The 13,415-nt window shown below is 39.8% G+C and overlaps 1 protein-coding gene across 6 annotated transcripts in view; it reads right to left on the reverse strand.

The window, feature by feature from the left end:
- The window catches only part of VWC2 (von Willebrand factor C domain containing 2), an 81,998-nt gene that overhangs the window by 30,030 nt on the left and 38,553 nt on the right, over positions 1 to 13,415 (reverse strand). Inside the window, exon 4 of one of the 6 annotated variants that reach the window (XM_037381381.1) lies at positions 12,125 to 12,147. The exons of the other annotated variants lie outside the window; for them this stretch is intronic. Coding sequence (XP_037237278.1) covers positions 12,140 to 12,147 — 8 coding nt within the window. The 3' untranslated portion in view covers positions 12,125 to 12,139. Of the gene's footprint in view, positions 1 to 12,124; positions 12,148 to 13,415 lie in introns of those variants that run through there. 6 annotated transcript variants of the gene reach the window in all.

Below are 13,415 nucleotides of genomic sequence, written 5' to 3' on the forward strand. Positions count from 1 at the left end.
AGGGTTGAAAGGGACCTCTCGAGATCATCTAGTCCAACCCCCTGCTAAAGCAGGTTCGCCTAGAGCAGGCTGCACAGGGTCACGTCCAGGTGGGTTCTGAATGCCTCCAGAGAAGGAGATTCCACAACCTCTCTGGTCAGCCCGTTCCAGCGCTCTGTCACCCTCAAGGTAAAGAAGTTTTTCCTCACATTCAGGTGGAACTTCCTGTGCTTCAGTTTGTGCCTGTTGCCCCTTGTCCTGTCACTGAGCACTGTTGTCCTGTCTTGGTGTTTCCTTGTTTGGCTTTGATGTTTTGTTTGTTTGTGGGTTTTTTTTTTTCCTTTTCCCCAGAAGTAAGTTTAGAAAACTCTATCCTAATTTCAATCTGTTAGGACTGCATGACCACAAGCTGTGCAACACAGCCGAATCAGACTTAGTAACAAAGCTCTATCATTGTTACATCTGTGTATATGTGTGTATATATATATATGTATATGTATCTACACACATGTATATATATACACACACATGTGTATAGATACAGCACATCTATACACAGGACAAGGAATTCCTTCCTTGCAGTTGTGCTGAATAAAATCTGTAAAATTGTTACAATGGCAATCTGAATTCTCCCATTCCGCACAACTGCATATAGCAAAAGCCCACAGGAAACATTTACAAGCATACATACAACTTAACACCTGCACTGCCTATTTTGAAAACACTACAAATCGACAATGACCCAAATCCAACCTGGCTACAGTGAAAACCAGGGAGTCAGAAGGTTGGCAATTAAAATTATACTAACCAAGAACACAACCTGAGAGACACTTCACCTTCATTTGGATGCAAATCCTTATCTAAGAAAACTTCTTATACTTTTTTTTTTTCACCCAAACGAATCATGCAGAAAGGCGATACTGATGGCACTACTAAATGCCTGAGTACATATTCTTAATAAATAGATTGGACAAAGAAGTGGAAAGTTCCTCCTTTACTTAAACATTTACACCTTCCTTGTGGCTCAATGAAAGCAATTAAAGAAACTGAAGTCAGGGTCAAATAAGCAAGCTTATTAAACTGGAATAAGCATGTTAATGAATAATAGTTATTTTCAAAGGTGTGCTGAAGGTTCCTTGCTTTGTTCACTGTCCAAGTTTCTGGATTAATGCTTGATGCTATTCTCTTTTTTTCAGTACCTTCAAACTTCATGTTGGCACAGGATTACCAATATATTGTACTGAATTGTCCCATTCATGAAGAATAATCATGATCAGATTTTTTCACTCCATACTTGCTACACACTCTTCAGCGCTAGCCAAATCCCCTGTGATTTGTGGCTATAAAAGGTGATGTGTCAGGGTGAGAAAACCACTGTGTCTACAGTATAGGCAATTGATAGTTTAGGAGTTTACAGCTTGGGGACTGTGGGTTTAAGAATTGTATGAGAAAACAGTAACAAACTCCTTACAAGAAATATGCATTTAGGCTGTAAACTTGTTAAAGGAGGGATTTACTTTTTATTCTTCACTCAGATAATACTTACTAATTAAACTAGTCCTGGTTCACAGATTCAGTCTTTAGTGCTATTGCCAACATAAACAAGCCAATCGCAAATATAATGAAAGCTGCTGCAAGACTGGAAGTCTCTCTAAGCAAGAATTTATTGACCATGTGGTTTGAGGAAGGAGGCATTGAGATACCATGACACTATATACTTTTTTTAGTTCCTTATGTGAGCAAACAAAACCATTCAAAGACAGCTGGAAGGGAGTCATTTTATCCAAGCAATGACTCCATTACCACTGCCAAAAGCTTCACGTTGAGCTACAGGTGTCATCAGACAGATCAGAAATGCTTGTTTCAGCAATTTGCATTTGAAATGGACATAATCTCCTCAAAATGAAAAAGAGGGGAAAAAAGCAAATAATTTTTTTTTTCCAGCTGACACCAGTTTTGATGGTGACAAACAGAAATGGGCATCATGGTCTTCCTTCTAACAACAGTGTGGGGACATCATGGACTTAGAGCACTTCAGATGCCCTTGGATCCCCATTCCCTGAGTTTCTCATGCTCAGGATGCCTGCACACAAAATCTAGGAGTCCATATAAAACATCACACAGAATTTGTGTATGATGTTGAACTTAGAGGCTACTTTAAGTGTAGGTGTGCATCTTACAGCTTCTCCTCTTTCCTTCACTCTCCTAAATAAACCAGACCAAATTCCCTGTGATTTTTGTGCTTGCAAAACACAAAATGGTTATCTTTACAACCTGCAGCACTGAAACTTTTTGCCAACAATGAAAAAAACATGTCTGTTCCCAGGAAAAAACAACTCAGAAGCGAAATTGTTCAATCTTCCCTTAGAGTTCCTCTGCTGCTCACAATTATTTGCAAGGTCATGAAAAATCTATTATGACTAAAGGCAATAATTAATTAAAAAAAAAAACAAAACCAAAAACCCAAACACCAACAAAAAACCCTATGAATTTTCCGCTAATAGTTCTATTTCTTGAATAACCCAGTGCCTCTACTGACTACTGATCTCTACCACCAACCTCCCTTTTTTTAATAAACATTTAGCTCTGCCAAGCCCACTCCTTTGTTTCAGACATTTAGACAGAATTCTCCTGCCAAAGCAACAGAACCGCACTGTGATGAAAGCCACTGTCGGCCACATATAAAAATCTCAATAAGCTCATCAATAAAATGGCTGCTTAGCTCCTATCCTAGGAGGAAAATTTTCAGATGCTGATAGATGACTTTGTTGAGGATGATTAAAACAATGAAATAAATCTGGTGCTCGCAGGAGTGCAGGACGGACTCAGGGAAGACAGAGATGCACGCACCATGCAGTTTGCTCATCTGCCTTGCAGGGTTGTAGCCAGCCAAGCAGATGCAGGGTCTGTGCAGAATATACGGCCACCACGGCTCTGCTTTCCATGGCTCACACTCCCCAATTTTTCACTTGCAAACATTTGGACTTGACCCTGCAGCCAGGTATATTCTTCTCCCCCAAACACAGATAATAAGAATATATATCAGACTGCAAGCTAAGTGTGCCTTTTGCCTACTTCACTACAGATACCCAAACCTTTTCTTCACTGTGCCATAGTCTAATTCTCTCTCTCCCATCTTCCTTGAATCTTTCTTCTCCACCCTTTCTTCCTCTTCATTCTTGCCTCATCCGCACACCTTCCTTCTCTCTTCCTTAAATCACTTAAGCACTATTTGAACTAAGATCTTGGCAGAAGTAAAGATCAGCTTAGATGACTGAGAAATGTCTGCAAGTATAAATGCTTTGAGCAATTATAATTGCTTACCAGACCAGTGTACCGAATCAAATTTATCAGGAAAGGAAACAATGTTACTTCACTCCATACAACCCAGGTATCCCAGGCTTTTTCTGAGTCATCTTCCAAACACAGGAATGATAAGCTTTTTGTTGAAAAAAATCACATTTCAATCATTATACTAGAAAAAACATCCACATTTTCATTGCAGCACCAGAAGAGAGGCATTTACTATCTCTACAAGCCTGCATGTTTACAAACACAGACTAACAAGGACTAGCACACCCCGTTTTACTCATTTATGAAATTAGAGGTGGGGAAAAGAAAAAAACCCAAGCTTTTCCTTTGAGTTTTCCCTCCTGTATTACAGTTTTTCAAAACCTCTACAGATCAGCACGCTCTTGGCATACAATAATACTTTGTTTTCTTTTATTGTTCCAATGCATATAATCTTTACAGTTCAGCATGGCTTTACTCTGTGCCCCTGCTAATAGATATAGCTCATACTAGTGGGAAAATAGTCAAGTGACAGAATTCAAGCTGTAAACCTGATAGCTACAGACCTACCTCAATCCTGTCAGCAGTCTCAGATCTCAGAGTAAATACATAGACTGCACACCTGTTTCTGGTTAACAAAGAAAATTGGATTTTTATCAGTTTAACTGTCACATTTTACATAGCACTGGTTTGTCAAGAGCCACTAATGAAAGAGCCTAGCAGCAGATAAAGGACATACAGCTTTGACTGAATTCATAGATTTATCTAAAACATTTTCCAGCAAGAATTATATTACATTCTTTTCAAGTCTAAAATAGGATTACAAAGCATGGAAATGGATGTCTCAATATAGATATGTATATTATTGCATAATGACTGAGCGGCTTCATTAATAACGATGTCTCTTAAGATTTCAGGTTTCCACATAGCCTTAGTGAAAGTTTAAATATACTGACTGTCCGTAATCCATATTGATTTTGGCTGGCATTTTGAATTGATGTCCTAGGAAAGAATGGAGGGGTTTAGCAGTTTGTATGCCAATATACAACCCAAGAGTCAACATGTTCATTTCCTTTTTCATCCACGTCTTGTGTGTGTGTGTGACCAATGATGTGGCACTTGCTCCACCAGTGTTCTCCAACCCTACTTCCACCCATTACAGACGCACTGTGTGGCTGAACTGTGTTGGAGATGGTTGGGCTGATATCATACTGTGCTCTTAGAGGTCTGTATAAAGACTTAAGATATTTTGACAATGGTAGGTGTATGATGCTGCTGATTGAATACCTGGAGGTCTTTCTGAAAATTCACCTAATATTTCAGTTGTACCAGAAGAATGAAAGAAAACTTCTGAAAAACAGAAAAGAAGTTCTGATTCAACACACAGCTTTTAACTGTCCTCTGAGACCATTAAAAGAATGATTAAAAAAAGACAGGTTGAAAACGCGAGTCCCAGTAGCAGAGCAGTAGAGGAAGCTTGCCCCATAAAGCTAGAGATGGAAACTTTAGTCCTTTCCCAGAGGCACATCTAAGGCTACCCTGGGCAATGCAGCTGCCAGCAGATACCTTTCTGCTCAGCTGAGGAGTCAGAGCTGAATAAATAATGTGCTAACCACGTCATTTCTTTGAGCACATGAACTGCAGGAAACTTGTGTGCCTCAAGCACACTCGCCAGATGGGATAATTAGGCTCAGACAGATCACTGACCTTCCTAATAAAAACACCCCAGAAATAGAGGTTGATTGAATAAATCTGTGTCATGTTATCAAACTCCCAAACAATCCATGGAAACCCATCCATACCGACTCATCCAGCAGCTTGGTATTCTTGTGGATGCATCTCGTGAGGGCTGAAATCATTGGGTTTTGGGTATTCCTAAGTATCTCTTGAATTTTCTTTATGGAAATTAGGCATTGAGAGTTTGCTGCTGGGAACTACTCTGCTGTCTATGAAAATGATGAAAGCGCATATATATGCATTTATGCTAAGCTATTCTTTCCTTAATTATCACTGAGCCTGTTTTGACACACTAAAACAATTTTAGAGAAGTCAAGACTTCGAGACAACACAAAATGCAAATCCCACTTCACCTTCCATAAATGGAAGGCATGACAGCCATTTAAATAACACTATTTTATCTGGAATTATAAAGATAAATATAATCAAATAATCTTACGGTTGAAAATAAGCTCATTATTTTAGAGTTACAAAGGCCACATGAGATACTGCGGTCTCCCTGAAATTAGGGAGGTTTCCATCCTTTTCCCATCAAGTCTGTTTCTCCTTCCTTGATGCGTACCACAACATTCAAACACATATTGATGAATAATCACATTCACACAAGGCTGCTCTGCAATTTTCCAGGCATTGTCATGTCATATACTCCTTTTCCATGCCAACATGCCCTAAACCTGAAAGGACTAGACACAGTGCCAATTATTCCTAAACACAATCTGTTACAAACAAAGCATGTACCGTGACCCCAAGGACAAGCAACTCTAGAAGTTCACAGGTAGAAGGTAACAGTAACTCTTCAAGAGTCCCATCACTCTCCCAGAGATTAGGACTGGCTCAGTGAACTGCAGCAACTGGCAGCACCTTTTCCTGTACCCCTGTGGCCTGGCATTCTAAGGCAGCCAAAAATTTAGGTTTTAGTACAGAAGTTTTCTACGACCACAGCCTACAAACACATTACATACCCCAGCACAGACATGCAGCTCTACCTGGCCATGCACCAGATGTTCTTGCATGAACAGATTCATCTTGCTATTTGAGACTTACACCTAAATACATTACTTCCACAAGGAAAAAATGGGCATGAAAAGATTGTCTTTATTTTAACAAAGCACATTTATTCCAAAAATCAAACCAACTAAATACTCAAATTCAACTCACAGAAAGATCCGCCTTTTACATACAGTTTTTTGGCTGGGATATTCAAAGGTGATTAAAGGGACCTATGCCAAAGTTAGAGGCAGGGCTTTGGTGAAGAACTTTTAGGTCTCCAGCTCCACACAAGATGCATTCATATACATGGACATGACCTCATATACATCCAGCTACCGATGAGCAAAAAACAGCGAATCACAACAGAATCGTAACAGTATCTGTGTATCTAACTTCTGTTTCCAATCCCTGGCTGAAAATGATTTTAACAGCTATTCAACTAGAACTCTGCTAATGAACTAGCCCACAAATTTAAAAAGGAACATGGATTTTTAATTATAAAGCAGGCAAGTAGCAGGGAGGGACAACAAAAGATAATAGATCATCTTGTCATTTATCCAGAAATAAATCAGCTGTCACTCATTAAAACATGAAGGGTTACAAGAATGTATGAAATTACTCAACCCAACCATTGAAGCTCAGTATTTTACTCATTTCACGCAAATCCCACCTGTGCCACAACCATCCACAGCTGGAATTTACAATCCACTACATGGCAAGAGAGTTGACCTTAAAATTACTTCAACGCTGACCTCTAGTAACAATAGTTGGGAATTTAGTTTTTTATGGGGCTGCCCCGTTGGGAATTCTTTGGGCCATTCTAATTGTGTAGCTTGCTCTTGCATCTGCAGTCCATACCTACCCCCACTGCAAGGAGCATGCAGCCAAGGAGGGACCTCCAACTCATGTGTATTAGTTACAGCCACGAGTGAGTTATGAGTGATGCACCACAGACTAGAAATTTTATGATTAATTATCTGGTTTCACTTACTAAAATGAGGAAAAGGCAACAAAAAGGAAATAATAGATTTTGAGAGTCTTAACTGTAACAAATGTATTACAGTATAAGCTAACCACACCTAATGACATGACAACTGCCCACATCTTCAGGCCGCCAACCAAAATGTCATCTTTCATCTCAGGGACTGTAATACCAAGGCAACCCTCTTCTCTAACACTCTGTAGCAAAAGTAGCCTTGTAGCTCTTCATGCAGCACTCCTGCAGTTTTTCCTGCAAGATGAGGATGCAACAGTCTGTGTGCCCATGGGAGCAGGTGTTTCGCCCATACACCCATTGCAATATAGTCCAGATGGAAGGATGAGCATGTTACAGCAAGCTGCCAACTGCCTTGTCTCAAGAAAATGGTGAGCAAGATACAGCTGCCACTCCACTACACAGCTCATCTTACTGTCTTTGCACGTGGAATCACAGAATCATAGAATAGTTTGGGTTGAAAGGAATCTTTAATGCTCATCTAGTTCCACCCCCCCTGCCATGGGCATGGACACCTTCCACTAGATCAAGTTGCTCAAAGCCCCATCCAGCCTGGCCTTGAACACTTCCAATGATGAGGTGTTGACAACTTCCCTAGGCAACCTGTTCCAGCGTTTCACTACCCTCATCGTGAAAAATTTCTTCCTTATACCTAGTCTTAACCTACCTTCTTTAAGTTTAAAACCATTACCCCTTGTCCTGTCACAACAGACCCTACTAAAAATTAATCCCCAACATCTGGGGGGTGAAGTAAGAGGATGATGGCCCCAACCCACTGCAGCAAAGCATTTTGAGAGGGAGTTTCAAAAGTGAGAAATGCATTCACTAAGCATGGTGTCTGATGACCCGTGTATCATGTGTACACACACATGTATAAAGAACATGCTTAGTCAGGAGACTAGAAATCTGCCAGCTGGACAGGTGAGAACCACCTTTGGAGCTGATCCCCGCCTGGGGTAAACACAAGTGGGTTTTATGTCATCTGAATCTATAAAGTTCCCTTTTGCGTTGTCCAGATGTTGTAATCTCTGTATTTCATTTACATTAACATGCCTTGTGTAAGGGCAGATTTTCACTTGCTGTCAACTACGCATCCTGAATAATTGTCTCTGGTAGTAGTCCTCAAAACCACAGTCCAGAAAACTTCTCCTACCCTCCCCAAAATCTGCTTCAAGGACTCTTCAAGACTTCCAGTCTTCTCCACCTAGCTGATACCACAGGAGTTTTCATGGAAACATCTTCTGGTGCACAGCCACGGCCAGGTGACCGCACAGCCAGCAGCACAGCCAGGGGGAGAGCACCAGGGCCCTGAGGGCGCATGCACCACAACAGACCTCAGAGCCAAAGCCTAATCAGTCATACCTAGGCACAAATACAAACCCAGTATTTCAAGATAATTGATGTGACTCTGCAGTCATTCTGACTGGAAAGAATCAGCTGTCAGAACAAACTTAACTAAGAAGACTGAAGATTAAACACTTGACTGATAGGAAATTAAGAAGTCCTCTCATACTGACAAATACATCACCTGCATGTAATGAAAACCATAGAATGGATAAAAGTTCTCTGCTGAATGAGCTGCCAGCAAGAAATATCAAGGAAGGGGCTATTTTTCAGCACCACGGACATATAAATGGTACACTCGATGAACGTCTGCCTGCCAGCAAGACAGGCAGCCTCTGGCAACACACCTGGACCTTGCTTCCCCCAATGTTTGGACCTGATGATTCTTCCAGGTTTTAGCAGCTTACCTAATCACAGCAAAACATGACAGCCATGGGAGAAAGAAAGCATACCTTATTTAAACACACTGAAATCAAAACTCAACATGCACATTTAATGTTTAGGCTACAAACTAGGTAATGAGACTTCCTCACGTATTCCAGCTGTATGTGTGAGTGCTTAGGGATGTACATGTATAATCAGATTTAAATATTGATGGGAAAAGAGAGAGAGAGAGAGATACACTAAATAATGCATGAGGAATTGTCTCTGTTGTCATAATCATTACTTGGCTTGGACCTCAGCATCAGCATGAACTGGTCTTAAAAACAATCATTTGCTCATGTTAGTGGCTGCCAAACCTCCATCTAATCCATTCATTAGCAATATATCAGGTTAGCAAGCTTGCCATAGCAGGAAAATAATTACCTTTCCATTGTGGGGTCACACATTCTCTATCACATTGACATAACAAATAACTGCATAAACTGTTATAATTTATTTGCTTTTGAGCCTTCCCCCCCCCGCCCCCCCCCAATTAGCCCTTCAGCAGATTGTATTAAACACACACAAACTATAACTACAAGAGTGCTTTGACCAATCTCAGAAATCTTAGACAGTATGGACAGCTAATTATGCAAGCAATTTATGGGTGACCTACCTTCAGGTCATTTCAATAAAGCTTGATAAAACAGCTGAGAGCAGACCATGCCAAAAGCCAACCTCATTTGGTCTCTTCGCCTTCATCTGCATGTATTAAGTAACGTACTATTGTGTCCCAGCATACACCACAATGATTGTGCAATGGTCGTGTGGGAAGAGGACTGCTGCTGTTTTAAAGATCTCTTAATTAGGTCCGTCTTCTTGCCTTAAGATGAAGGTACATGTACTTCCAGGATGGGTTTGGCTGGGCTGAAGTCAAGATAGCCTAACCATTTTTTTGCAAAGTGCTTTAAAAAGAGGCAGCTCAAAAAGGATAAGATGTGGACAGTAGGAAACAATAACGTTACATTTCTGCTCACGTGAAAATGAATTACTGTAAGTAGTTCTACAAGGCTCTACAGCATGTCACCCCAAGCAGTTTCACCATAGCTAGGTTAAGGTATTCTATTCCTTCCACCAAATATATGCAGTTTCCTAGGATTAAAATAAAGATCATATCAGCACTGCCTTCTGCAGTGTGTTGGTATGTTAATAAGGTCTGTAATGTGTGTCATTATGTACAATGCCTTTTGATTTCCTTGCTTCTCCCTTGACTTGTTACTGTGAGCACAGGGAAGACTTCCATTGGTACTGTTCCTCTGCCCCAGTATCACACTTTATCACGTGATTTTTTATTCATGTGCTATCGCTACTAGAGACCTCATCTATTCTAAAGGGGAATATTCAGCTTTCTTGCTGCTCTTCTTTGTACTTCTGAAAGCCCTTCTTGCTGAGTGCTCAGCAAACATGGAAGATTACACAGATCAGGTGGGAGGAACCAGTCTTTATATAATAGCATACTTCCAATAAATGCAAGCCTTTTTTAATGAAGCCTGACTGATGTTTACATACAACATTTCACATTGATATTTAACTAAAACCACTTGGCAGATACCTTAACAAATTATCATCAAAATATCCAAGCAATTTCTTTCACTACCTGACACATGGGTTTGCTGAATTTCATTTACCATTGCACTATCTTGTTATTTGGCTTCGTAAGATATCATTAACAGTCACTACAACTTTCTCTTCAGTCTTCAATAGGACTCACTAACTGCCTATCTCCCTCAAAACTGCCCAGCTTAACTAGTGATTTCCCTTTTGAATTCAAAATGTTTGAGAGGGTTTGAGATCATACTATCAGAAAGGAATTGGAACTATTCTGGAGTGTAAGTAGTAATACCTTTACTATTTCTGGGAAAAGCAATTAACACCACACTCCAGTGAAACTACCTTTGAGAAAGGAGATAACATTGCAAGCAAGTATTTCAAACACAAGAGGCCCAAAAGCAATTGCTTGGATATAGATCTTCTTTACTCAGTGCTATTCACCAAATAGGGTTTTGAGTTCTGATACAATGCATTATTTGTTTTTTTCCTCTTGTCACTGCTCCATCTGATCAATTGTATTGGGGAAAAAAAAAAAAAAAGAATTAAATCGCATGTTGGGTGAGCATGCAGTGAAGACAAAGTTATCTTCTCCACAGATGATAAAATGTGAGACTCACTGCTTGCACGTACTTAATGAAAAGTGGTCGGTAACCAACATGCAACAGCAATGTGTTGCAAGGTGAGAAGAAATTAGGCAGGAGAAAAAACACTCATCATCTACACGACTATAAGGTAAGTGGGATTTACGTGTGGAACTTTTTAATAGGCCCCCCATTCAAGGGCTACCAGTACAGAAACAAAAGCAAGCAGAGCTGAAGACTCAGCAAAAGAATAGGGCGCTTAGAAGAAAGTGATGTTTTCCAGTAGGAAGTCATTCCTCTAATGAAAATTTAACTAGGATACCAGTATAGGCAGCAAAAACCCCAAACAAACCAACATTACAGGGTTTTCCTAAATGAAAATAGCAATCAAAGTTTTTAGTTGCCTATCAGTTTTCGAATGTTAATCATTCTCGTAACTGGTAACTGTGCTGGTGAAGGTAAAGAATTACTTAAAACCTGCTTTATTTTTGTTTGTTTGTTTTTAAATCACTGTTGTGCAGCTGAATACGCTCAAGGAAGCAAAACTGCATGGATGATTACCCCTATGGAAGCAATCCAAAGACTCATGACGTAAAAGCTGCTTTCAACTTAAAGATCAAGGTTTTAAATTAGGAAAGTACTTGAGTCTCCAACTGAAGATGTTTGACCTGCTGGGTAAAGGTAATCCATCAGGGACTTAATTCAGGACTCTTTTAGCACACAGCGCAGGGGAGTTCCCCAGTGCTGTAGTATGAAACAGTAAAATGCTACTTAGAGCAACAAGAAAAACAAGCACTGCAATTTTACTAATATTAATAAAAATATCAGAGGCTTTCAGCCTTTCCCCTAAGAACCTGCTGCTCCTCTTCCTTCAGAACCCTTTTCCAAACACAGGCACAGGTGTACAAGTCAGCCCCTGGTCAAACTGATGTCAGAAAAGAAAACAGGTTTTCCTGTTCTTCATCAGATTGGTATTTCATTTACAAATATTCAAATAGGACTGGAAGGAAACCTCTGAGATTGCTGCCATGCTCATGGTGAGATATAAGACATATCCCAGAGAACAAGGAGTTATGAGAATTTAAGGCAGACCTCGCATTAACAATCCTGCACTGCACAGAAAGGCAAACCACAAACCATAGAAGAGCAAAGTGTTAAGTAGCTAAGTTTAACTAAATCAGCCAATGCCCTGCTTCCATCAGTCAGTAAGTCACCTGGGTCAATCCACATCTTCCTTAACGCTGAAACCTTAACTTCCTGCAAAAAATAAGCAGAGAAAATTACACTGCACTTAGCAGTAAAAGGACATTTTGAATATATCCTTTATCAAGAGAGGGATACTCGGTATATCTGAGGGGTATAATAACATACTACAACACTTCAATAAAAGCTTTCACCTCCTCTCAAAGCCAAGTAAATTCTTAGATGCCCCATTTAACATAACGAAACAGCAATGAAAACAAAATCAAAATAATATAAAGCAAAACACACAAGGTATGTATCTTTCTTCATTGCTCCTTTTAATCACACTGCAAAACACTGATCAGCCATGTAGCCCTATTACTGTATCACTGCAGCACCCAGCCAGTAAACAGTTTCTACTTACCAACAAGATTATCTGCAAAGAATACAACTGACAGCTAACATGGACGGTGACAGTAGCTGAACTAATATCGGGTAATGCATGAATCTATGGTAACTCAAGCTGGAGCAAGACAGGATTTCAGAATCTAAGGGCTCGTAATTTATCAAATAAATTCTACTGATAGGGAATATTATTCCAATGATACAGCATCCAGTGAGAGGCACACAAGTATTTCAGACCTTGGGAACCTTCCCCTCCCCCCTCAAATCTTTGCTACAATTTCAATTAGTGACACATACAAAATTAAAACTAGATATCCACTATCAGAATGGGGGAGCAAAATTAACACTGGTAATATTCTCCCTAATGAACAGCATAAAGAACAAGACTGGATGTAGGAAAAACTTCAACTCAATGTTAGTTTTCTAAACTTTCTTCAAACAGCAAAGAAGAAACACTGGGGGAAGCATGTGGAAAAGGAACAGGGCACAATGTGAGCTCTAGGATTATTTTTTTTTAATATCTTACCTACCTCTGTGTATGTGTGTAAATAAATCTGTAATACAAACTCTGTAAAATCTTGTAGGAAGAACTTAAAAACCAAAACAAACAAGCAAAAAACCAAAGCAACTGATTTCATTTTGAGAAGCACGGATTAGCTGTTTTAGTAGAAAACAAGCAAATCCCAAAATGCATCTCTATGTAAAAGGGAAGCTGTCAGGGAAGACAAATCAAGCAATAGCAAAGTTTACTCCAGTACTCCAGTGGATATTAGCTCAAAGGTCGTTTCCTGTCTGAGCCAGAACCAGTATCCAGGACTACACAGGATGACAGATAGGTGAAACTGCCATGGCAAAGCAGCACAAGGTACATTCAAACAACCTCTCTCTTATTTTGGTGGGGCTTTTTGTGTTTGTTTGGGGTTTTTTTTACATACATT

Source organism: Falco rusticolus, chromosome 3, assembly GCF_015220075.1.
Source record: "Falco rusticolus isolate bFalRus1 chromosome 3, bFalRus1.pri, whole genome shotgun sequence".
Taxonomy (NCBI): Eukaryota; Metazoa; Chordata; class Aves; order Falconiformes; family Falconidae; genus Falco; species Falco rusticolus.